Source organism: Cololabis saira, chromosome 19, assembly GCF_033807715.1.
Source record: "Cololabis saira isolate AMF1-May2022 chromosome 19, fColSai1.1, whole genome shotgun sequence".
NCBI classification, from domain to species: domain Eukaryota; kingdom Metazoa; phylum Chordata; class Actinopteri; order Beloniformes; family Belonidae; genus Cololabis; species Cololabis saira.
Window position 1 is genome coordinate 24,658,438 of NC_084605.1, and position 27,728 is coordinate 24,686,165.

Consider the following 27,728-nt stretch of genomic DNA (forward strand, 5'->3'; position numbering starts at 1 on the left):
ATTTTTGTTTCTATGTAGAAGATTTACAGCATACCATAGACTTGTAAGAATAGAGTGGATGCCTTGAGAGTTAGTATCTGTGATTTTGGTTGTAACCAGTCTGCTCTAATCTTACTGATCAGGGTGGCGTAACCGATTGTTACAGAAGATTAGGATAGCCCCATCTCCGTGAAGCTGTAATGTGATGAGAAAGCATGGGGGAACCACTGAACTGACAGAATCATGTTACATAATATGTTACAGATTAATAAGAAAGCAGAGATTTGATAAATGTAGGCTGAGTAGGTTGGTTTGTCCACTTTGACAATGTGAGACAAGTAATAATTAGTTGAGTTAATTAAACAGTTTCCCTCCGGGGATTAATAAAGTATTTTAAATTGAATTGAATAACTATAGATTTGCTACACCACAAATGCCCAAAGGATATCAGACCACATTTGAGGTTGTTTTTTTTTTTACAATTAATTTCCTATTGCTTGATGTTGGGGAAATACATTAATAGAGCAGTTTAAAAGTAAGAAAACCTTTGAAAAGTCCAAATATGCCACAGTTTAATTCATAGGTTTAAGGATCCTAACAAACATCTGGGAAATCTGGACCACTGGATGGAAAGTAACATAACAGCAGAGGTGGAAAAAGTACTGAAAAATTGTAATTGAGTAAAAGTATCTTTACTTTGCTTAAATCCTACTAAAAGTAAAAGTAAAAGTACTCATCTAAAAATTTACTTGCGTAAAAGTACAAAAGTACTTCATTTAAAATGTAATTTGAGTAAAAGTTACTTTCAGTTACAAACCCAATTCCAAAAAAGTTGGGACACTGTACAAATTGTGAATAAAAATAGAATGCAATTATGTGGAAGTTTCAAATTTCAATATTGTATTCAGAATACAACATGGATGACATATCAAATGTTCAAACTGAGGAAATGTGTAATTTCAAGGTTAAAATATGTTGTTTTTCAATTTCATGGCATCAACACATCTCAAAAAAGTTGGGACAGGTAGCAATAAGAGGCCGGGAAAGTTAAATGTACATAAAGGGAACAGCTGGAGGACCAATTTGCAACCCATTAGGTCAATTGGCAACATGATTGGGTATAAAAAAAGCCTCTCAGAGTGGCAGTGTCTCTCAGAAGTCAAGATGGGCAGAGGATCACCAATTCCCCAAATGCTACGGCAAAAAATAGTGGAGCAATATCAGAAAGGAGTTTCTCAAAGAAAAATTGCAAAGAGTTTGAAGTTACCATCATCTACAGTGCATAATATCCTCCAAAGATTCAGCGAATCTGGAACAATCTCTGTGCGTAAGGGTCAAGGCCGCAAAACAATATTGGATGCCCGTGATCTTCGGGCCCTTAGACGGCACTGCATCACATACAGGTATGCTACTGTAGTGGAAATCACAAAATGGGCGCAGGAATACTTCCAGAAAGCATTGTCGGTGAACACAATCCACCGTGCCATTCGCCGTTGCTGACTAAAGCTCTATACGTCAAAAAAGAAGCCATTTCTAAACAAGATCCAGAAGCGCAGGCGTTTTCTCTGGGCCAAGGCTAATTTAAAATGGACTGTGGCAAAGTGGAAAACTGTTCTGTGGTCAGACGAATCAAGATTTGAAGTTGTTTTTGGAAAACTGGGACGCCATGTCATCCGGACTAAAGAGGACAAGATCAACCCAAGTTGTTATCAGCGCTCAGTTCAGAAGCCTGCATCTCTGATGGTATGGGGTTGCATGAGTGCGTGTGGCATGGGCAGCTTACACATCTGGAAAGACACCATCAATGCTGAAAGGTATGTCCAAGTTCTAGAACAACATACGCTCCCATCCAGACGTCGTCTCTTTCAGGGAAGACCTTGCATTTTCCAACAGGACAATGCCAGACCCCATACTGCATCAATTACAACATCATGGCTGCGTAGAAGAAGGATCCGGGTACTGAAATGGCCAGCCTGCAGTCCAGATTCTTTCACCCATAGAAAACATTTGGCGCATCATAAAGAGGAAGATGCAACAAAGGCGACCTAAGACAGTTGAGCAACTAGAAGCCTGTATTAGACAAGAATGGGACAGCATTCCTGTTTCTAAACTTGAGCAACTTGTCTCCTCAGTCCCCAGGCGTTTGCAGACTGTTATAAAAAGAAGAGGGGATGCCACACAGTGGTAAACATGGGCTTGTCCCAACTTTTTTGAGATGTGTTGATGCCATGAAATTGAAAAACAACATATTTTTCCCTTAAAATTATACATTTCCTCAGTTTGAACATTTGATATATCATCTATGTTGTATTCTGAATAAAATATTGAAATTTGAAACTTCCACATAATTGCATTCTATTTTTATTCACAATTTGTACAGTGTCCCAACTTTTTTGGAATTGGGTTTGTATTTAATGCAAAAAAACGATGAGTCACGAATCAAATTAATCAACTTCGAGGCATATTAAAGTACAGATCCACACTTGTTTGAGTACATTTTTTTAGATGTTGATGTCTTGAATGCTGAAAGCTCCGTTCTGCAGGGCAGGCACATTTTACACTGCATTATAATGTTGTTTCTTTTTGTGCGTTTGAATGCGAATAAGGCCACGTTCACACGTAGCCGGGTATTTACAAAAACGGATATTTTCCCCTCTACGTTTTCAAAAATATCCTTGTTTACACGGACCCGCATGAAAACGCTGTTAACGTCATGCTAGCCAATCAGAATCCTGGAAAAAACATCAACAAATGACACGTGTAACTTCCAGTTAAGGCTGATTTATGGTTCCGCGTTACACCAACGCAGAGCCTACGGCGTAGGGTACGCGGCGACGCACACCGTACGGCGCGCATCGCCGCGTACCCTACACCGTAGGCTCTGCGTCGATTTAACACAGGACCATAATTCAGGCTTTACTTCCAAGACGGAACGAGAATCTTTGGTTTGGAGTGACAGAGAAGTGGAGTTACTTTTAAGTGTGACTTTAGAATATAAAACAGGTAAAATACAAGAAAATATTGACGGTGGCCAAACTAATTGTAAACACAGGTCGCACACATGACGCTGGTGGTGAGTTTCTGGTGCATAATGTGACGTTCTGAAGCCTAAATCTACGTTTTCCTCCGTTTTCCTCCGTTTAGACGCAAACGTGAAAACTGAGTTTTTGAAAATCTCCACTTTGGCCGGAGTTTTCAGAAATGATCGTTTTTGGGGGCTTTGAGCTGCGTTTTCGTGTAAACGAACGGCCAAAACGCATGAAAACGCCTCCGTTTTTGCTCCGTGTAAACGGGGCCTAAGTCTTCCAAGTTTGGCCAAGGGTTTTTGTTGTTTTTGTGGCTGGTTTCTGCCCGCATTTAATTTTTTCACCATAAATTTTGTACTCAGTAACGTGAGGGGGTTCAAATGTAGCGAAGTAAAATACTTCGGTCAAAATGTACTCGAGTAAAAGTAAAAATTACATATTTCAAAAACTACTTAGAAAATTACAAATTACTCATAAAAAGTACTCAATTACAGTAACGTGAGTAAATGTAATTTGTTACTTTCCACCCCTGCATAACAGATGTCCAATTAGTGACAGATCAGCCTAAAATCAGTCAGTCAATCACCCTGCACATCACTGTCAGTCCATCTCATTTCGCTGTGTTTGAACTTTTTCAAGGCTGATGACACAAACGGTTGATTTATAGTCTTGATTTGGGCCGATCCTGCTCCTTCCCGTTTATTGACCAATAGTAGAGGAGCTGTCATTTGCATAATGAGGCAGAAATGCATAAAGTAAAGTAAAAAGAGGAGACGAGGGAATTTGAAAAAAAAGGAATCCACATATAAGGAAATGGAAAAACAAAATATATGGCGTCATCTCTGTGCACGCACTCTGTCCTCCGTTCAGTGAGCTCTTCAGCCGTATACTCTGGCTCAAAACGGTAAGGACGTCCATCATATTCAAAGTCGTCGTCCACAACCTCAGAATTTGACAAATATTCAGACATGTTTCAAATAACTATCAGTAAAGTAACAGTAGCGAACTCCAGCTGTACACGGAGCTGTGTCTGGGACGCGCGCACAGAGATGACGTCATGAGTTCAGAGGTCTTGTTTACAAACTGATTTATTTGTTACACACACAGCCCCGGATGTAGACAACAGGTCCTGGAAGCAGATCTAGTGATTCATAAAATAAATGAACGAGTTTCGCGGCAATCATGTGTTATTTAGACGCTGCATCGTCTGTGTCCCGCGGTGCCCCGTTCACTACCGTTATATGGAGAAGCAGCTCGCAAAAAAACCCCTAATATCTTCCGAAGGACTCCAAATGACACCAAACTTGCCTGGGTGAGTATACGACCATAAAAAATGCCAGAAATAAGGTCCAGGTTGTAAAAAAACGAACTTTCCCTTTAAGTGTCTCCTGATTGGTTGAATTTCTGCATGTTTTCCGCTAGGGACAACACTCCGGTTCTGTTTGCCATTCGGCACAGGACACAGAGCTTAAAACCATGCTTCAATAAGCATAACTTAGAGAAATTTTCCAGATATCGACCAATACATGACGGAGCGAAAATTGGATAAAGAGTATGAACGTTATCAGCATTATCAACCACAAAAACTAAGATTTCACACCGATATCTCCGTTTAGGATGCCTCTAAAAGCAGACCAGCTCATTCTGGAAATTCTTCCACAATATTACCAAATTTTAAACAAAAACGCTTTGTGTGAAGCACAAGCTGCTCCCAGATGCACTGTTGAAAACTTGCACTTGAATACAGTCTCCATCTATATCCCCCGTATTTTCCATTGTCTGAGCCGATGACATGGAGATTCATGGCCAAAAGCTGTCCTTTCCATGAAAAGGCTCAGCTCCTTTAATCTAGGGTAAAATTTGATCAATCAAGGCAATCCCCACAGTTAGATGAAAACAATCCTTGTACTTTAGAGTTAAGGAGATTTTGATGGAGAGATAAAACAATATCTTTTGCACATCTCTTTTTGATGATGTCTGAAGTAATAAGTCATTGATGAAACACTTTAAATAAGTCCAAAAATGCAAAAAAGGAGGAAGGAAGAAGTCACTGATCAGAGGAGCATTTTTTTCAGATGTCATCATTTAAAACTGCCTCTGTTCCTTACATCTATCCAATCAGAAAGTCTTAACCTTTTAACCAGCTGTATGACCATCTTCACTCTTTCCAAAGCATCAGCAAAAAGCGTTGAAGCCCAGCCAACGCTCTATGACTGCTACATACCCTGGAGACAGGTGTAGTTTTTTTGTTTTTTTTTTGCAGATTAAAAGTCAGAATCAGGAAGTCATTTGAGCAGCGAGTTAAGAGAGGAGGTGGCCAGAGGCGCATGGAGGCGATGAGTAGAAGAGGGAATGAGGAGCAGAGAGAGAAAGCAGAGGAGAGGAGGGCAAACGGTACTGTTTAAAAAAGATGGGGGGAAAAGGTTTATATGAAGTGGGGGCAGGGGGGAGAGAGAATGAAAAGACTTTAGATAAAGCTGTAAACTGAAGAGAGAGGAGAAGGAGGGGTTTCAGGAGGCATTGAAGTCTTTTTGCTGTGAAATGCAAACGTCAAGCACAAAGAGCAACTGACGCCTTAATCTGATTCAGACTTTCACAAAGAAACCGACCCATAATGCTGCATATCAAAAGATTTGCAATAGGTTCAGGATTTAAACCGCGTGAATGAATAAATATAGTTTTCTGTTTAAAAAGAAAAACCTGACGTAAATATCGTTCATTTAAATATGCAATTCAGGCAGTTTTGAGTGCTCTGAGGGGAAATCTAACGAAGGGAAACTTTTGAACTACTTAATGTTATGTTAGAGATTTCCTACTTTCACATTATGCCTCGATCCAGCCCCAAGGCCCCTAAATAAGACTCAAAAAGCCCACGTTTGTAATTGCTTTATCAAGAATTAACTGCTGAAGCATTAGATTCAATCTAGCAAATGCACAGGGGGCAGAAATGTGTTTATCGACAGTGATATGCAAGACAGGACATGTGCTCGTGTGTGTACCAGCAGTGAGAACGGTGAGGTGGTCAGATAACACGCACAATAAAAATGAACAAATGTCCCAGCGCAAGGAAGAATGTGAATATTGTGAATCGTAAGGTTCATCAATCAAAACGTAATAAAAATCCTTACCAGGTGTTGTATTGAGGTGAACACACCTCAGATGAACAAAACTTGAGATTTTGCACCGTGCAATTAATAAATGAGCCAAGATCAAGAAAAATGCAGGAGTGTGTGAAAAATGAAGCACACTGTGATTAAATGACTTGTGCCAACCTCCATCAGCAGCAGAAATGTTGGCCTACACTCATTTACAACATTGTTTTAGTTCTTTGAGGGCTGCAGACTCATTTTATTATACATAAAGTGTTTCTTAAGTATTGAAATTAAATGTGTATATTTATATTATATAAATTGAAATTACATTACATTACTCTCAAACACACCTATGCACAGAAAAAAACTAACATCTTTAAGATCAAAATTCATATATTATATATTTAGGTTTTTCCAAATTATGTTCAGAATGATTCATTTATATGAAGGTACTTTTTTGTATTCTATTTATTTTTCAGATTTTTTTCCATAGACTGAAACGCTTTTTTAATTGTTTTGATCATGGATTTGGTGCAGAGGTCTCAGGAATTTCGGCATCAAATATGATACATCAGGCATTAAGAGGTTACGGTCCAACCACAGCATTTCAAGCATCTCAAGCATCCCTCCTTTACCAGTTTGCTTGACCGTTGAAGAGTTTATGCTGATACGCTGTATCTAGTTTTCATGAAGCTGCGTATTATAGTTACACATCTCTACGTTGGTCTCATCTGTCCAAAGGACATCGTTCCTGAGGATTCTGGTTTGTCCGGATGAACTTTGCACCTCGAAGCCACACTGCCATTCTCTTTTTAGAGAGAAAGGTTTTTCCTCCTGACAACCCCCTTCCAGACAAACCATTCTTGATCAGTCATCTTCCAGCTGGGCTGTCATGAACTTTAGCATTTAGCATTGCCAACTGAGACCTTTAGAGTCTCAGATAAAGAGTTGAGTTTTATCTTTTTTGGTAATTTCTTTTTAAGCATTGCACAGTCTGACCTTATGAATTTGCTGGGATTTCCACTTCTGGAAAGATAAACAGCTGACTGCTCCAGACCAGAAAACTGTCAAAACGTGTATTTACTTATATATAATTAAGGTGATCACGTTTAATGATTTTCCTTAAATTAAGTGCATTTGATTTGCAGCCATTGGCTGTTACATTGTGAACTGTGAACATGACTGCCCACCAGCCTGTTTTGCAGTTGACAGCGTTTCTTGCATTTATACGTATCCACAGAGCCCACATAAATATTACACATGAAGATGTCAGCAGGCGACTGTAATTTAGCTTGTTTGAACAGACTTACAACTGCGAAAAACAAGAGGTTACAACCTGCAACAAAGGACAACACCAGGACAGCAGCACTTCGCCCCCCACCTTATCTTTAAAAGACCTCTTACACTACCCACTACCACTAGTGACTATACTACCCACACTTTGACCATAAGTGAGGGTAGGAACAAAGATCAAGAAGCTTGCCTTGTGCTAATCCTGAGCCCATCACACTGGACCTCTTTCCACCACTTGGTTGGCCTGAAAATCTTCATCTTCTATAGACTGTAATGAAAGTTGCCCGTCGTCTTCCCAACTTACAAGTAGAGCACTAATTACAGTCTGTACATGTTTGTGTTTTGGTCTCCAGGACATTGACAGACCTGCTGAAGCAGCAAGGAAGCGAGGTGAGCTCAGTAGAACACGCTGTGACCACTTCACCCAGCAGAGGGAGAGCCAACGGCACCTCAGCCAGGATACTGCGCAGTCGGAGCGGTGAGTGCAGACACACCGAGAGGATGTGGCAACACGTGCACAAGTAATGCAGTTGAAAAACTGAAAGGTTGATTAACTTTCAAACTAAAAATTCCAAACGTACATTTTTCTTTGTGTGCTTTCAAAGCCAATGAAAATGTAGTGCCCATACCAATAATACATGTTTAAATACATAAAACTCAACTTTAAAGGGACTTGTCAAGCAGCCTCCACACAGGAGATTAGCCTTCGCACATTTTGCAACAGTTTCATTTTGTCTTAAATGAAGAGCATTATGCAGGGTCACGCTGGAAATTAATTAACTTCATCCAGTTCTGCATCTATAATTAAGACTGAAAGATTCTGAGCATATTGGAAAGTATTTCAACTAATTGAGCTAATTATCTCTGGGAACCCCTCATTACTAAACCATTTATCCAGTGCAAAGTTGCAGGGTTGTGTTCTTTCCCCAGACAGCCCTTCTTAGATAGACTCTTTTATTTACTCTTTTTTTTTTTGCTGGTCTGAAAAACAATCTTAAAGAAAATGTTTGTATAAAGCTTTATATGGATAAAGAGTTTTTAGAAACAGGGGGCTGCAATATTAAAATGTATGGGCATGCAATTTAAATGTTTTATTCTTATCTTTTTTGTTTTTTTCCGACATGATATATCTTTTATTGCTTGTATCAGAAAAAAAGTAGATATGCAATGTTATTGATATTAACCCTTTGAACCCTGAATTTGGATTGGAGGTCACGCAATATTGTAAGACCACAGAACCTATACTCTGGATAAATTCAAAAGAAACATATGAGCACAATCAAACTACATTTTCATACATATGCCACATGACGGCTAAACCAAACCTGCATTTTGGTTTTTTCCACCTTACATGATCTCACACACATGTTATAAACATTTGGTTATTGTTATTATTTGCAGCCATGACAACAGTAAAGTAGTCTATATGTGTCTACCGGTCTCTTGTGATCACTCTTTCTTGTGATCGGACCTCCGACCCCTGGCCCCCCATGGCTTCCATCCTTGAGTCTGGTTCTGCTGAAGGTTGTTTTTCTCCCTCTTAATTGAGGTTTTTCCTCCTCACTGTCTCCTCATGCTTGCTCACAACAGAGGATTGCACTGAAGTGAAGGTTGAGCTCTTTTGCTCATTTGTTTTTGTAAAATTGGTACCAGATAAACTTTGAGTCTGGACTCTGTTGGCAGGATTTGGCTTTTAAGTGTATTAAAGTTTATTGGAATGATTTGGATTATAATTGGACTGGACCGGACTACATCACGCTTGTTTGCCTTTGTCCTAAAGAGCCTTGGGAAGACATACAGTATGTTGTAAGTTGGTACCACGCAAATTAAAGCAAATAAAACTGAATGAAGAACTAAAATGAAGAAAAATAATAATTAATTTTAATTTAAGAAATACAGAATGTGGCCTCTCATAAAAACAGATGTTCCCGCCATCTCTGTGGGAGACAAAATCATAAAAACATATGAAACAGAAACCAAAAACTGGTTCACACTGGTTTTCAGCTCAACCTTCTATAACTGTGACATGCATAAAACTACTATGAGATGCTAAAGTTTCACAGTATTACATACGGCTGACTGCATTGACCCTCTGGCCCCATGTTCATGGAAAATATTTCAAAACTCATTTGGGTTTAATTGCTTATTTCAGTCTCATGAGGAATAATTGAGCCAACTTTTTCCCACAACAGTCTAGCAAGAGTGATACCTGCTTGTGTTGCAAGTCACGTTATCTGTTCCGTATGAACACAACCACCCAGAGATAAATGATCTCTGGAGATCTTAACCATGCCTCTCTCTGATACACTTCCACTTTGGTTACGGACACGTTGTGTTAGCCTCAGTTTTAACTCTCCTCATGTTGCTTCTATTTTTTTCTTTCACCTGAACACAACTGCCAGATGTGCCCAGTGTTTTACTGTTCTCACGACAGACTCGTTTTATTGTCTGCATGGTGTCAGCTGCAATCTTCGCATTTACATTACACCCTTCTGCAATGCCAATTCACACAGCACTCATTTTGCTCCCGTTACAACCTACTATCTCATAACGGTACGGTGCAGAGTTACGATGTTCCACCTCCTTTGCCATTTACAGAGCGAGGAGGGGAAAAAAGGGGCTACAGAGGTTGGAATGAACTGGCTGTGTAAGCAGGGCTTATAACTGCAATATTGAACTGCAAAATCCAGTGAAGTCTTACAAAAAAAGTTAAAAAAAAGATGCCTACACATAGAGAATAGAGGCATTCCCGTCACACAAGGTTATAAAACATGTTTGAAACCCCATTTCATCTATAGATGAAGCATGTCCTGTAATGCGAGGACAGATTAAGCTTCAAGCCCAGGGTTTTTTTGTTATGAGTTACTCTCCAAATCTATTAATCCATCCATTTTCTATACCTCCTTCTTCTTGTCTTTTGCCACAAGCAACTGGAGGCTCTTCCAGATTTTTTTTTTTTTTCGTTTTTCTCGGGTTTTTTTCTTCCTTCTTCCGACGAAATGAGGGCCTTTTTGCCCCCCTAAACGTGCCCCAAAAGTCACCAAATTTTGCACGCAAGCCAGGCCTGATGGCTCAACAGCGCCCCCTAGAAAACTTCGTGCCTCAAGCCCCACAATACGGTTTGACGTACATGCACGAAAATCGGTACACACCTGTATCATGTCGCAACTTAAAGAAAAGTCTCCTGGCGTCATGGCCGAAACCGAACAGGAAGTCAGCCATTTTGAACATTTTGAATTAATCGTCGTCATTTTGGCAAAATGTATGCCATTTCTTCAGACGCTTCAGAGCCCGAACCCTAATGTGCACCCAGGTGTGTTAAATATCAGAATGTGCGTCTCCATCCTGCGACGACGCGCATTACTTTTCTCTTTCAAAAGCGTTATGCCAAAAAGCACGCCCCCCCTTCATCTGATTGGTCCATATTTGATAGTTCCCCAAAAGTCACCAAATTTTGCACGCAAGCCAGGCCTGGCGATAAATTTTATATTTAATGGTTTGCATTAATGGGCGTGGCCTAATGGCTCAACAGCGCCCCCTAGAAAACTTTTCTCTGCCATAACTTTTGAACGGTTTGTGATAAAGACATGTGGGTGGTGTCAGCGGACTCGGTATTGAGTCCTTGACCTTCATTGGCCTGAATTAGCCCCGCCCCTTCTTCTGATTGGTTATCCCTTTTTTCTGTTATAACTTTTGAATGGTTTGACATAAAGAGTCGTGGGTGGTGTCATCGGACTTAGTTTTAAGTCCTTGACCTTAATTGGTGCAAATTGCACGCGTGAGGGCCCGTCCATCGCTGCTTGCAGCTTTAATTTATCTTTTTTATTGTAATGTCTTTATTTAGTAAAATGAAAGCCCATGTATTAATTAGACTAACATTTTCGTATAAACAAATGAGTAATTCATTTTTATTTAATAGCCCTAGGTCAGTAGCAAAGACTAAAAACAAGTCCAAAACTGAATCAGCCAATGTTGGCTTCTCAAATTCATTTGCAGGACTGAAAGAGGTGAACATCTCTAGCTCTGTTTCTGACTGGAGTTGGGAGCGGCTGCTGCATCAACAAAAAGCCACCTTGAGAGCGCTTTGGTGTGAGGAAGCAGCCCACGGCAGCACCAGCTTCTCACTGAGAAACGAATGAAAACGCTACGTGCTTTTACATTAGCGTCTCCATTAAAACCCAAAAAAGTGGCTAGATATGTCACCAGAGAGGTCTGAAAAGCTGCATTGTTGGCAGACTTTCCCCACCAGTGAGGCAGTGACGTAAAGATGCCATGACAAAGGGTGAGGGAGACGGCAATGACAATGCAGCATTTTGAAAAACTATCAGGAATATCAGAGAATTTCTTTGGGATACAACTCAGGAAATAAGATGCAGAAGAATCATTGTCAGCTGGAAATGAGACTGCATGTAGGTCTGAATCAAGATTTTTTAAGATCTATTGTGCAGCACTACTTTATTGGTTATTATACGACATAAATGGCAGGTCGTTGTAACAACAACAGCACAGTAACAAAGTGCTAAAAATGCAAAATAGTAGTGCGAGAGTAGTGCAGGGCGGATAGACACAAAAAAGGCAACAGGGTGGAAACTGGAGTAGTGCAACGCATGAATGAGTTGGTGTACATAAAAGAGTTACATGTAAAGTGCAGGTCCACTTCAGTCTAATGTGCATTGAAATGCTCTGAGGGCTCAGTGTACACAGTACGTGAGGAAAAGGTCCTAAGCACCACAGTCGCCCAAAACCACATAGGGATGCAGCTTGTAAGGAAAATCTGAGGTCTTCAGAGATGTACACACTGAGGAACTTGATGGTTCTGACTCTCTCCACATCAGGGCTGCTGATGAGCAGCGAACAGTGAGTCAGAAGTTTCGTCAAAAATAAGAAAAGACAAGGATTTGAGTCATTGTAGAAAAGATCCTTTCATGTCTCAGTCCAGCTGAGGTCTGCACTGGTTCTTAGTATAGTTGCTTGTTAAGTATGTGGATGAAGTTGTTTGTTTGTCCTTGCTTTTCTCCGCTGGCACCACACCTTATTTAGATGAGTATGTCCATTTCCAAGAAAGCAAAGACGGTTTGGTCGAAACATAACTCCGGTTGGCCTTGACTGCCGGCGCTGACTCAAGATGAGTGTGGCTGCCTAAACTCAGACACATCTGGCCCACACAGCTGTTGTGCCACACAAGGAGATGCTGTTTCAGTTATCAAGAGAGTTATTAATAATTATCCTTCAACAATTATTAATAATTAATAAGGTAGATTATTTATCAAATTGAATTATCAAAATGACTTAATCAAGACGGGGCACCACCTGAGGTTATCAGGAAAATGATAACTACAGCAAAATCAGTCTCAAGATTAATTATTCTACAGAATAATTCTTGACCGTGAGTCTGAGACGTTACCGTGTTAGTCAGAGGAGAGAAGGAGGAGCGGGGATCACAGTAAAAGTATTACACTCTGACGACCGCCGGTCCGTCTGCGGAATCCTCGATGCGTCACACAAATGCACAGCTGCAGATGATCACGTCCACGGCCGTGGAAATCAAATAGGTGTGAACTCTCACGGCCGATTTGATTGATCGTTCGGGTCCCACTCAGGAGTCGGGTCGGGGTTGAAATCACCCGCCCGCTCTGACATTTAACAGGGAAGCCGTGGTTCGATCACCTCGGCAGTGAGGGCTCACGTGACAGGCGAAAACAGCACAATCGACGCGTCACAGTAATGTATGAAACCCAACAAAACGAAATGAAACACCACGCAAAAATGCTCTAAACTAAGTCTGCCCAGACAGCTAAGGCCTCTTCCTTGGGGTCGGACCGGTGGTAGCGGCAGCGTCTTGGGGGGGGGGGGCTTTAAAGCTCTCAGGCACATTCAGTTCCGAAGCGCGGTCTACGCTCCTAAGTGAACCGGGCGACTCCCGTCTCACTCCGTCTGACTCTGGAAGAAAGGAACACAAGCGGCGTTGCAGGACCGGGGGCGATCCCGTTTACCAGCGCTGGCGAACTCTCGCGGCTTCTCTTTGCGGCCGGGGCCCGAATCCCTGAGTCAGGATGCTGCGGGGAATCCGTTAACCGCGGTGAGGGGTGAGTCAGTGAGCCAGCTGGCGGGCACTCCGGGGCTGAATGCGCGTTGCTGGTTAAAGGGAAAAGAGTCACGACCGTCCCGTGTGCAAGAACGGGATCGGAACGGACCCGAGTCGTGACGGAGGACCACTCAAAAACGGGTCGTTGAACGGGCAGCAAAAAAGGAGAAGAGCAAAAAAAAAAGAAAAATGAAAAGCGAAGAAAGAAAAGACCCAACTTTCGGGGAGCCGCCAGTATTTATTTGCTCTCTGACGTCACACAGCCCTTGCAGGCTGCTCGACTGTAAAAGCATTGCGCGCATCTTCTTCTGCGCGTCTTTTCCTGATTCCGCCCCCTCAGGGGTCCACAGACTGGGACTGTGGAAATTCCATTGTCTTTGTTCTCCAGGCCACGCTCCCAGGTGTCATAAAACTTTAGATCTGGTCTCAGTCGGAGGGCCAGAATCCGACTGTTCACATAATCACACATTTCATATGAGTCCATATACATTCATAATAACCCCATGAGTCTATAATCACACCGTGAGTTCCTGATCACACATGAATTGATAATCACATGGGCGGTGTCCCAACACGGCGTTTGCTAAGTGAGGCTCAGCTCAATACCTTTGGGCCATGTCCGGCCCACATAACACTTGCTAGGGCCATAACTGAGCCTGATGTGACAAAAGTGCCCCAGTTTAAATCCAAATCTGTGTACTTTTTGTAGTAGCCAATCTAAATGACTATTAGAGCCATAGTCAGACTGCATAGCGGTTTGTTAGCAGATATGTCTATTTTGCTTAACCGAAATTGGATTACATAGGATAAAGATGCCCTAACTAACCGTTAGGAACTTTCACTGTGATTATGAATGTCAAAAAGTTACAAGTGTTTTAAGTCCCATCCTACAAAATTCTTGGAGACAGGAAGCAAATATTTGGTCTGAAAGGTTCCAACAAACATGAGTCACTGCAGAAAGAAGGCTTCAAGCAAAAAAGCACTGACCTATTTATCAAAGATAACTGCAAAAGTAGTGTGACCCACTAAGAAATCACTCTTCATAACATAAATTCCACCTTTTCCTCTCTCGCATCATTTTTTTTTTTTACTCTCCCAGCTGTCAGAAGACCTTTTTTGATTGCTTGTCTTCTCTGAAAGGTTACCCGGCACTCCCAAATCACCAGAGACAAAAGACCAATTCCTTCAAATTCATGGTCTTAGTAAGAACCCCTTGTCATCCCAATTTGCTTATTTTGACCAAAGGCACTTGGAAAATCCTGCCGACATAGCTAATAAAACATGTAGACGTGACATAATGTCTTTATTTGCAAAGATTCTGCTGCAGCAAGTGATGCACAAACACTTTCATGTATGATCTTGCTGTTGACAGACTATACACGTAGCCTGCTGTCGCGCTTTGTCTCTTCACTTGAGTCGATTTATTTGTACCGTCACTCTCGCAGAGATATGCGAGGATGCTCTCATTTCATCTTCCTGATGACAGACACTATGCAAAGAACTCTGCTTCATTGCCTACGGCACTCATGCATATAACACACACCATACAGAAACAGCATTTCATGGTCATGAGCTTTCACAAAAGCATACCAGTTTAAACCATAGGCAGATGATGTGGGTGTGTGTTACAGAGAGAGGAAACAAGCACAAATCCCATGCATCTAAAATTCCTTTAATTCTTCCTAAAGATATTTACGCCTCTGATGTTTCTAATTTGACGGCGGTTCTCAGTCTAAATGCCTTTCATCTTGTTGCAGCATCATTAATGCTTCTACTAGTTCAAAATCAACCTAATGATAGGAAGATGTGGATGGATGGATGGATGGATGGATGGATGGATGGATGGATGGATGGATGGATGGATGGATGGGTGGGTGGATGGATGGATGGATGGATGGATGGATGGATGGATGGATGGATGGATGGATGGATGGATGGATGGATGGATGGATGGATGGATGGATGGATGGATGGATGGATGGATGGATGGATGGATGGATGGATGGGATACCAGTTTTTAGTCCCTCTATTTGATTAAGTAAAAGTTTCGATTCAGATACACAACAATACTTTTCTACATTTACATATAAAAATTCAAAATTATTCACAGCAACATGTAGTAGTATTAACTACATGTAGTGCATTTGAAGCCTCTTTCCCCCTGAAACTGCGAGGTGGAGCCACCTCTTAGTAACTGTCAAACACGGCAGTGGGAGGTTGATGATTTGGGGTTATTTTTAGCACGTCAGAGTCTGATCATCTTGCTGTCACTGAAACTGCATCTACATTAGTCGACATTCTTTCCAAAATGTTGTTTTGAAACAAAACTGATCTCTAAAAGATCTCCATCCGCGGTACACCAACATAAAACAATGCTCACTGGGTATCGATGCATGAGAGAAACACTCAGCTGGAAATAACTAAGATTATTCATACGGCTCATTGTGGCCTATCGTCAACGCATAGACAATTGCAGTGTTAACTACAGTATTTGTCTGCATAATACCCAGAAGCTGTTACTAAATCCAGACACAGCTGCATAAAGCTAGTTGCACTTCCTGTTCTGTCTCTGTGCTGTTGTTCACACCATTGTTACGGTGCATCTGGAAACAAGACTTGCAATGGATGAAAATGTTTATTTCTTTCCTTCTTTCTGTTTTGAAGGCTGAATTCACTGGAGTGGTGTGGTTGTACTACAGTAGGTGTAACTGTAACAACAGTTTTAAAGTGGAAATGCATTAATGTGGACGTAGCCTGACTCAGCAATGAACATCAATCAAACATGAGGTCATCCGTTCAGTCGCTAAAACTTTGCTGAAACTGGGTCTAGAAGCAGGACAATGATATCAACAACAGAAGCAAATATACAGCAGGATGGCTGGAAAATGTTCACGGGGCTATCATCAGGTTCCAGGCATCACCCTGATTTAAATGATGGGATGGGACCTTAAGAGAAAAATAAATGTCTGCAGACCTCAAAAAATTGTGTGCTGATTGTATTTTTGACGCCCTGGTTACTTCATAGTAACAGTTCCTGCAAATGTGCACCACAGGCACTCACCTATGCACAAACTTGGTTTGTCCATGCCAAATCAGAACGGCAACCACATCAGAGGACCTTACAATTTTGTTAAGTCAAAAGTTCATTCAATTAAAAAGCAAACTGGGACGAAAGGAAGAAAAAAACATCCTGTAAAACTGTAAAACTGTAAAAACAAGAACCCTAAATTCTCTCCTTCCATCTCTAGTGACCTGATAAACCATATTTTTGGAAGATCTGTATGTCCCTGTGAACATCAGTGAGTGCAGCATGTTTGTTCATACATCCCTGGGGCACACATCAAGTGCACTGGGTGCATCGGTGGACTTCATTAATGCTAAAAGCCAGGGCTCTTCTCTCTCACTTGTAGATGTCCCCCCTGTTCATTAACCTCAGTTCATTTAGCATGTGACTGGGTGGCCATGGGGGATGCCACCAACATCTCACCCTATAATTTCCAGCATCAAAGCAAAAAGGGCAGTCTTTTCTAATTCAAGTTAATCCAGCATTTATGGGATGTTTCTCTGGCCCGAAGCTCGTCCTGGCTGATTTGTGAGCAGTGGCAAGGAATGAGCAAGCCCTTCTGGAGATTTATCATCTGTTCAAATTTGCTTTTGGGCCGAAAGCCCAACATTTGTTCTAGTGAAAGATCTAGTGTACTAGGGGAATACAGAAATAATGATCACTTTATGAAATCAACAGCACTTTTTACTGTAAACATAATGTTCAAACTAGCTCGTGCAACTGTTGCAGATAATCTTCTGCCCTGATAACTCGTGAGATTTCAGGCAAATATTCCCATAAAAATGAATGGTGGAATGTTGGCGAGCCAGAGAGGAGCAGCATTCAAAAAACTGAAGACTGCTCCTCTTTATTTAAGAAATATAAAGGAGAAACGTTTTTTCTTAGAGACCTCAATAACAAGATAAAGAAAAATCTGTCACCTATTACACATAACTATATAACTCCCTGAGGTGACAGACTTGTCAGGATATCAACAGCTTTTGCTGAAGAAACACAAATGCTCCACAGGTGTTTACAGGAACTTCTTGTAGCTTCTACAGCACCAATGGAATTTAATTTTGGAGTTACAGTTTGTCTTAAAATAGCAAGTGGTTCAGATCATTTTTCATGGTAATTTCAGCCTGAATCAGATGTAACTTTTGGTCACCATGGAAACATTGACTCTCAGTCAGAGCTGCTTAAGTGACAGTAAAAACTCAGGACCATGGAAATATATCACTGAAAGTCACAACTCACAACTGACGAGACGTTGTTCTGTTTTGTGCTCCAAAATACAGAACCTATAAAGATTCTTCTGAAACCTTTACAGACACTTTGATAGTAAAGTTCAACTCATTCCAAAGTATAGTTCAATTAATACAAAGCCAATAAAATGCCAATAATAGTTATTGCTTCGCTAAGGGAACCAACAGATGGCATTAATGTGATGGAAAATTTAGCCTTGGCCACTTGATTAAACCGAAACTGCTGAGAGCAGCAAAATTGGCCCAACTAAGCGTGCAGACTGGTAGTCTGCTCAAAAAAAGATTAACACTGACCTTAAAGATGTTTTTGTCTACTCGAATCGTAAGAATGAATCATCCTTTGTGCCTTAAAATCACTATGCTCCCTTGGTTTCATTGCCATATTGCATCGAGACGCCATGTATGTTTTGACCCTATTGCATGCAACTGTTTAGTTAAATCTACTGAAATCTGGATCCTCTCTTAAGTCTTATTCTTGGTTATTTAGACACTCAGTTTCAGTCCAGTTATTCAGCTGAACGTATTAAGAACGTATTAAAGAGCATTTAATGGATTTTCCACAACAATCAAAACTTTTGTTTGATTCAATCCCCCGTCCTGAGCTGGTACCAGGAAAACCTCCCCGTGAACGGGGAGACACCTCTGGCAGAACAAGACTCTTCTGCCTCAACCGGGTCGGGGTTAAGAGGATTTCTCAACTCTTTAAGGAATTAAGAAGAGACTAAGGATAGGCAGTAGCAACAATCCCATTTCCCCAGGAAATGCTTAGTCCAGTTTTAGATAAGTATTCATTTCAAATGTGTAAAGGCTGTGTTGAAGGAAGGAAAAGTCAAATAGATATTTGAAATATGTTGTCTAAGAAATATTTGAGCAAATTTGGTGACTCCAGCCACAACAACAGTAAGAAAGTTTGGTGTTTTGTCGTTGAAACCTAATGAAACCTTGTCTCCATGGTGTGGAAGGTGTGCTCCGTGTCACAAATGATTTTCTGTGCCCTGCTCTTTTTGTAGTAAACGTTCTGTAAATAACACTGACTCTTTCCATCTGCCTTTCACCAGAACAATACCAACTGAATAACTCAGCCTACGGGCTGCTTGGACAGGGGCTCCCGCACCCGCAGAGCAACCACAGCACTCTGGGACTGAACAAATATACTTCGCTCAGAGCTGTGGGTAAGTCGTACACACACACTCATAAGATGATGCTGACTCCGAATGACACAGTAACCTTTAGAGTGCCGTAGGTTGGCGCTACAGGACCTGCCCAATGCTGAAGTTGTCGTTGCCTCCCGGCAAACAGAGAGATGATCTCACAGACGCGCCTCAGCTCTGTCTCTGTCTGCTGGGTTAAGTGTTGCAACCATGAATTCTTGCCTTTGACTTGATCGATCTTATTCTACCATAGATTAAAGGGGACAGCTTGTCATGATGATGTCAGTGCCCCAGCCAGTGGAAAATAACGATATATTATTATATATTATTCTCAAGATCTGATTGTGGTTTGAGAATATTTCCAAACTTGTTGTTGTTAAAAGCATACGTAATCCCTCAACGTATTATCACAGCTTGGTTTAAAGCTAAGTTAACATGCAACAGGGGTTTTGTATGCTCATCAGCCTCCCCCCCCCCCCTCACAGACGGCTTCCAGCACAACACATTTTCAAAAGGAGTTCTGTTACTCATTGTATTTTTCTTAATCGTTGAGAAGTCATTACAAACTATGATGGGTGTGAATCAAATGCAGAGGTACGTTAGACAAAGTTAAAATGACTGGAAATGGCCATCTGATCTCTATTACTGTCAATCTTTGTCAATCTCTTCACTTTTATGTTGGCTTTAAACTGAGGTTTCAGTGAGGTAAAGTGAGAAATTATAATATTCAATCAGAGCAAAGCATCACTGCTGTGATCCATGTAAGAATTTGGTTTTTATGCGCCTTTAAACACAGTACAAAGCGATAAAAGTGCCAGGTATCACTTCGCACTTCCTTCAGAACAGCTCAAATTGTAATTAAAATAATTTTTTGAAAGGTTTTACTACATTAACGCCACAAACAATGAGCATGATGAAGCATTTGCAGCATAGCTTATAAAACTGTTATTTGGTTGTGTTTTTTGTAGGAAAACAACAGTTATTTTTCAAGATAAATCTACAAGTCCAACAAGTCTCTGAAATTTATTAAACTCACCTCGTGCCCTGCAAATAGGACATCAAGAAAACGTGTTAGTTTTATCGTTTTCTGACTGGTTTTTCATTTACAAATCAAACTAAGTAGAAGAAAGCAGGTGAAACAAAATAACTTTGGGGGAGAAAAAGATGATTGTTGATGAACTGAAATGTCTGACAAAATAATGAAAGCACACAAAGGACAAGGTTATTGCATTTGTAGCTGCGAAGCTAGCGGCAATGACCTCAGCACTTAGTTTATTTAAATAATTCCCTGCGACATTCCCGCTTTCCCGTGACATACACACATATAGTCACTCTTTAGACTCAGGGCGAGGGTATTTATAAACTGCTTCTTTTTGCTTTATCCCCTCATTGTAACACACATACCTTTACCTCCATCACCTCAGTTGAACCCTTCTCTTCTCATTCGCTCCCGGCCATGTGCCTTTCAGGTTCCTGGTAAAGTAACAATATCCAGTAACTACTGTTCACTTAACTCGGAGGGAAAATATCTAAATGCCCAGCTTTCCCCTTTAATCTTCCTCAAACCCTCTCCGCTCATGCTGACCTTCGTTTGCCGTCTTTTGACTCTCTTACCGTTTCACACTCTTAACGGTATTGTCTTCTGAATTTAACAAGGCCGTAAAAGTTCCATTTATTCACAGTGAGAGGGGGAAAAAAAGATAAAAAACCTTTTGTAAATGTTCCCGATGACTCATACTTACCCTCTTATTTTACCCCCTGGCTTTTTTTCAACCGTATCATATCATTTAATGCGTTTTCCTTCAGGTTTTCACCCACTGGGGTCAACACTGTTGATCACTGCAGATAAAGTAAGACTGAAGAAGCGAAATATCAAAGAAAATGAAAATTGAGGCGACCCGTGTGTCACTTCCTCTGTCAAGAGTTTTCTTCTACCCTAGTCCCCGATAAACTTCAGGAAGCTGACATTGCTCACAGGTCGGAGCCACAAGGTTTGAAACTCAGTGCATCAAGCATTAAGTTATGGTTCAGATGCTGCTGTTCTTCCAGTGATGGGACGTTTTTGCACATCGCCCGTTCATTTCAGGCAGTTTCCATACGTGATTCAGTGCTGCATCAGATTGTGACAAATTGAATATGACGCCGAACCAGAGCCCAAATGAAACAACTTTTCTCCTCTACTGGCCTAATTATCGAGGGAGAATTGACCCTTTTCTCTTAGTTTTTTTACAACTTCTTACACCATGTCAATCATGTAATTAGTTTGAAACACAGTTTGAAAACACATTTCTGAGAATCAATCTATTTGTTGGTTAAGAGTGAATATTTTGAAACAATCTCATTCATGTTGCAATCCCCTTTCTAAACCTGCTTTTCTAGACTCTAGACTAGACCATTTCATTTTTTTTGGACAGAGATTATGATATACTCAGGTTTCACCTTTTTAGATACTTTAAAATTTGAGACTTTGTACAGAAATCTTTTTCCATCATTTCCACATTCTCCACCTGGCAGCCCTTTAAATGACTCTTGATCCCTTCTTGCCAGGACGTGACTCTAAACTTTACAACATAATTCAGGGTATTTCAGAAAAAGAGAAAAAATTTGGCAGGCAGAAATTAAGAAAGTGGTCAAGTAATCACTCCGCTTCAGTTTAAAGTCCTCCATCGATTCAACCTTTGTAGAAGCAAACTTGCCAGGATCTATCCTGACACGGCGCACCTGCCACCCTGTCCCACATCTTCTTCTCACGTCGACCGCTTACCCTCTTTGGTCTTTCATTTTGGACATGGATATCTCAGCTGTGGCCACAAAACTACACCAAACCCCGTGACTGCCATCTTTGGTGTGCTCCCAGATAAGATAAACCTTCCAAAGAGTCAGACACGAGATGAGGCCTTTGCATTTCTCCTAGCCCGTCCACTCACGCTTCCCAAGCTCCCGCCTTCACATGGTCTGTGGGTGAAGGATGGTATGGCGCGCCATGGACTACGATAGCAGTTTGAATCTGAACAGACTCGTGGACTAAAGTCTTAATTATTCTAAAAACTGATCTACACCTGTGTGTTCAATCATTTTCAATTAAAAAATGAAATATATACATGGGGATATGTATAGTTCACTTTCAGTGTATCAAGCATGTATTTTTGACCATGTTTTTTTTAATGTCTCTTCAACAAAAAAATCCTTTCTGACTTTGTCTTTAAAGAAGACAATGTCAAGATAAAAGAAAACAAATGACTTGAAGTTCTTCAGACTTTTGACTTTTTTCAACATTATAAGAAGTCAGCTGATAAAAAACTATGTTTGCTATTTTTTTTCACGAAAATTACAGTAGTCACAATTAAATGAACCTCTTTATTTTATTTAACTCTGACTACTGACAAACTGGGGATGTGATGCAAAATAAACATGAACTTTGGCCGTTCGTTTACACGAAAAAGGAGCTCAAAGTCACCAAAAACGATCATTTCTGAAAACTCCGGCCAAAGTGGAGATTTTCAAAAACTCTGTTTTCACGTTTGCGTCTAAACAGAGGAAAACGGAGATTTAGGCTTCAGAAAGTCACATTATGCAACAGACATACAGTCACCAGTGTCATGAGTGCGACCTGTGTTTACAATTAGTTTGGCCACCGTCAATATTTTCTTGTATTTTACCTATTTTTATATTCTATTATATTCCGGCGATGCGTGACGTACGGTGTGCGTCGCCGCTTATCCCTAAGTCGTAAGCTCTGCGTTGGTGTAACGCGGAACCATAAATCAGCCTTAACTGGAAGTTACACGTCACGTGTCATTTGTTGATGTTTTTTCCAGGATTCTGATTGGCTGGCATGACACTAACAGCCTATTTATGCGGATTCATGTAAACGAAGAGATTTTGAAAACGATCTCGTGTAAACGATGGAATTTTTCAAAACGTAGAGGGGGAAATATCCGTTTTTGTAAATACCCGGCTATGTGTAAACGGGGCCTTGATATGAAAACCCTTTTAGAAACATCTGTGCAATTTTAAAAACCGACACGATCATGTGAGGTAGTGAATGAGTGAATACTTTGTGCTGGATGTTGACATCCTCCTGGTCTTTTGTCTCTGCAGCGGAAACGGCATCCCGCGGCTATTACAAGAGCTTCCCTGTCATGGACTTCTCCCAGTACCAGCATGTCGGACCTCCTGCCTTCCAGCCTGTACAACACAAAGAGAAGTCATACATCCACCAGCCCCTACCAGCGCACCACGACATCCACGCCCCCCTCTCTATCTCCATCCCCTCCAGCCACCTGGAGCACTCACGCCTCCCCAAGACCACCACGCACCCATTTATCTCCAGCTCGGCCTTCAAGGCCTGGGAGCCGTCCGACCGCCACGTCCACAGGCAAACCTCCGTCCCGTTACACAGTTCCTCGTCCGTGCACGGCTCCTCCCGGAGACACGGCTACTCAACGCGGAGGCAGCAGAGCATAGAGAACATGCCAGATGTCTTTAATCTCCCCTATGGGGGGATGTATGGGAGAGCTGGCGGAGGAGCAGGCCAGGGGCAGCACACGTCTCAGCCCCCCTATTACCACCACTCCAGGCAGAAGAGCTACTCCACCCACAGTGCGACTGAGGTGACGGTCTGAGTGTGTCAGAGAGAGCGGCCGGCCACAATGTCAAACTGAAATAGCTCTGTTCTTGGCCAAATACCAGGCTTCGAGGCAGTTTGTCCAACATGTAAGAGATCAAATGAGGGAGACTTTTCCAGATATTCATAATGATAGGGGTGTTTACATAAGTGGTAACAGTCCGATCTAAGCAGAACCACCCCTTTTACTGATAATGGACTCAGACTAACAGACCCGGCTCTGCATAAAAGTTGTCTTGAAAGCACTTACATGTTCCTCTAGGTCTTCACAGACGGTCCTCACAGACTCTTAACCACATAGCGGCTTCGCATCTGCAGTGGCGTTTCAGCATGGTTGATAAGACCTCCTGGAGATGTATATGTGAAAAAAAGAAAAATCCTATTTCTACCTTTTCAAGACTGTTTCTTTGCTTGTGTAACAGTTTGATAAAACTTTTGGGTCTAAATATTGAAACCAAAGCTTAACGTGTACTATTTCTACTGCCAACCTTTTTTGACACGAGCACTAGCCCTCGCTTACATGTACGCATGGGAAGCATCATCAGCATTTCTGTCTATAGACTTTAAAAGAGGTGACATGAAGCGTTCCCAAACTAGGTCTGTTAGATGGAAGTGAACCTCCTCAATCTCTGGCGTTGTTGTGAAACTTTTCCTTCCGGTTTGTATAAGCGTTACTTGCCTTCAAATCAGAGTAGATTTCAGAGAGAACATATTTTTTTCAGTTGTTTTACTACAGTATGTAGTGAAATTTAATGGCCGTAATAAGAATAGCTGGACTTCCTTACGTTGAACATCAAGTTCAGTGTTTCATACAGACTAACAGAGGCAAATGCAAACGGGGGCATTCGGGAAATTGTACATGGGGGCGGGGCCGTATCAAAGCACCAGACAAACTTACGTGTAAACTTAGCAGGAAAAACTTTGATTAGCTATTTGTTGGTGCAATGAAAGCACATCAGAGAAGCAGTGCCAAGCACTGCTGCAACACGGGTCGAGAGTACCCTGTGAAACCAAGTATGTTCTTTATATTGGCTCCATAAGTATTTCATCTAAAGACATAAGAATGATGACATCAAAATTTAAGGGCAGTGATTCTGTGTATGGATACTCTGGATGTTTCCAGTTGTATTTTGTATTTTTCAGAGTTTAATCATAAATAATGTCAAACCTATTACGGTCTCTTTACGGATGACGTTTTTAAGTTACCTCCTGTTTCCACTTGTTAAACACCTCTATTGTTCTGAGTCTCTCGGTCTACCTCCACGCAGAGCTGTTTTCTCATTCCTTTCTCTCCTTTTTTTGACCCTTTGTGCCAAATTTCCTACTTTGCATTCTTTGCCATCAGGCCAAGCGTACAGGGACAACATCCCCCCGGGTCACATTAGCTCCACGGTGAGGACAATGCCACCATCATGTCAGCTTCCATCAGCCTCCATCCCAACCAGAGAGACGCAGGCGAGGAGAGGGAGGGCGGGCCATCGTAAGACCCAGAGGCGGGAAGTCTTTAGAAAAAAGGAGAAAAAGAGCGGAAAGAGAATAGAAAAACAGAACCTACATGGCTACGTGTTTTCCTTCCTCGAGGGAAGGGAAGGGAAAGTCAGCGTGGATCTGAGCCTCTCGCCACTGAACTATCTGAGTCACAACTAGACGCCTCTGTGTGATTTCTTACTCGCAGGCCTCTTTGCTGGGGAATGCGCTGAGGCACTTCTGGGCCCGGGGCATTTGATATCTCTAATTTCAGCTCTCAGGCGTGGATAGCAATGGACACTTGATGAGAACGTGCAACATTTGACGCAACACTTACGATGGACGTGTTGGTGAAGAGCTGCGGCTGAAGTACCGTCAAGAATTGCAATCCACATAAATTGGTAAAAGGAAAAAAAATGTTTGAATCCAATCCACTTGGGCAGAAAAAAAGAGCAAGAAAGAGCAAGACACATAAATACACACACAGGGATTATAGTCAATATTACAGAGCCCATATAATGCACATGTGTTTATCATAAAAGTGTTTTTCTCAACATCTTTTTCACAGCTTTTTATGTGGTTCCTGTGTCTTTAAGGCGCACCTTGCAGGAGTCCATATCTAATCCCAATAGTCAATTGATTTATCAATAACAGCACATCAGCTTACTGTTGTTTGAGGTGTTCAAAACTAGCAACGTCGCAGCAGTTGTGCAAATGTGTTTAATAGTGAAAGAGACAAATCACCAAAGAAAGGCTCCACTGCTAACAAGACACTTCGGTTGCAGCTTCACGTGGTACGAAATAACTTTAATTCATATGCTCTCTGGGTTTTGTGACCTTTCAGGACCAAAAAGTCCAAAAAGCATGAAGAAGCTTCTTTTAAATAATGTTCAGTTATTCAATGAGAGGCACAAATGTCCTGATGATGCTCCAGACACAAAACACTGCAAAGATGATATTTTTCAAAATGCAAAATGTCTCAGATTCTGGAAAAGTGATAACACTCATGTAAACTTGCATTAACAATTTTTTTTTTTTAAGAAAAGAATGAACAATCACAAATATTCACATTATTTAAATTGTCTGAGTTGTCATTTTTACAGGAACCCAGCCAACATTTGCCTACGAGTCCATTTGAAATATAAATGTGCTGCAAATTGTGGCCCCTGCACGAATTTGTCTGCTTGTTCACTTACGCGGTTGGCACAAGCGGGACCCAGATAAGACCCATCCGTGATCCTTGTGCCTCATTATACATTGTTCCCATGGATAATCCTCACCGGTGGAACAAACTTCCTGTAGTCCCATTTTTCAGCCCATTCATATCTCAGATGGGCTCCACATACAAATGTTGACTGGGGGGCAGATATAGAGCAACGTTAGTGGTCACTTGGAGTAACGTTTTGGCCAGATGATTAACTAACAGCAGTTTTTCAGTAGCATAAGGGTTCAAATCACATCACACTTCCCATTTAACCTCTGTTATGTAAAAATATGAATTATTAAAAGCCTTATGAACGTACCCTGTGTTGCTTTAAAGAAGCTATGACATGAACCCCCTGCTGTAGCCGTAGTACTACTGTAGTACGTGTGTTTTACAGTAATGCTATGATACTGAAAACAAAGTCAGTAATGTTGAAAAATAAACTCTAATTTTGTGATCTTGGTTGAAAAATTTCACATGAATAACAATTAGTTTACATTGCTTTTTATATAAAAGCGTTAAAAATCTAATGGGCACATTCATTCCAGGGTTAAGTTTTGTTCCAACAACATGATCAAATTAGATATCATATATCAAATTAGAAGGATGAAATAAAGACACAATGTGATATTCCTCCCTAATGTCCAAATCTAAGACTTGTCCGCTGTGCACAGAAGCTGTAAATACTTTGCTGTCCAAACCAAAATCAGCTTTCATTGAATAAATAGAGTTGAGGGTGAGATTAGGACGTTATAGTGTCATACTGACCCCCACAAACCCCCAGAGCCACACTTTGTAACACGGCGTCCAGTCAAGGCTGCATCTTCACAGCTAATGTTGATGCCTCTTCCTGCAGGCTGAGACCCTTACGTAGATTCACTAATACACACACACACACACACACACACACACACACACACACACACACACACACACACACACACACACACACACACACACACACACACACACACACACACACACACAGACAGACAAACCTCCATAGTCTAAACATACGGTAGATGGTGTGCTAATAAGTGACTTGAATGTTGTAAGTCAAAAAATCAAACACTATGTGAGCGTTCACTCCTATTCCTTCTCGTTTGTTCATTTTCTGGCAGAGATGTTCACCGCGCCTGCAAGAACCCCCCACCCCCCCCATGCTTCATGTTTCAGCTCTGATATCTCCTGGTTTATGCATTTTTTCATGAGCAATAGTGATTCAGTTCTTTGCGATGCGTGTTTCTAATATTGACTTTTATTTTCGTATGAAACCGCACATTTAACTCTCCCTTACCTGTTTAAGGTTTTTAGATGACAGAAATCTCTTTTCTCGTGTAGTTATGGTAAATATTTTTCATCCTTTGTACATTCTCATTTATTCTATTTGAGCAAAAGTTTTTTGTTTAATTAGTTTCATGTGCTACAACGTTATCTGAAAATCATTCTGTTCAAGTTAGAATAATGTGTAAATGTTATTTAATGGCATTTCATGT

At 41.2% G+C, this 27,728-nt stretch overlaps 1 protein-coding gene across 1 annotated transcript in view; it reads left to right on the top strand.

The window, feature by feature from the left end:
• The window catches only part of shisa8b (shisa family member 8b), a 43,219-nt gene extending 17,163 nt beyond the window's left edge, over nucleotides 1–26,056 (top strand). Inside the window, exons 3-5 of the mRNA XM_061708040.1 lie at nucleotides 7,744–7,868; nucleotides 18,842–18,955; nucleotides 23,036–26,056. Coding sequence (XP_061564024.1) covers nucleotides 7,744–7,868; nucleotides 18,842–18,955; nucleotides 23,036–23,559 — 763 coding nt within the window. The 3' untranslated portion in view covers nucleotides 23,560–26,056. The remainder of the gene's footprint in view (nucleotides 1–7,743; nucleotides 7,869–18,841; nucleotides 18,956–23,035) is intronic.
• Nucleotides 26,057–27,728: the final 1,672 nt, after the last annotated feature.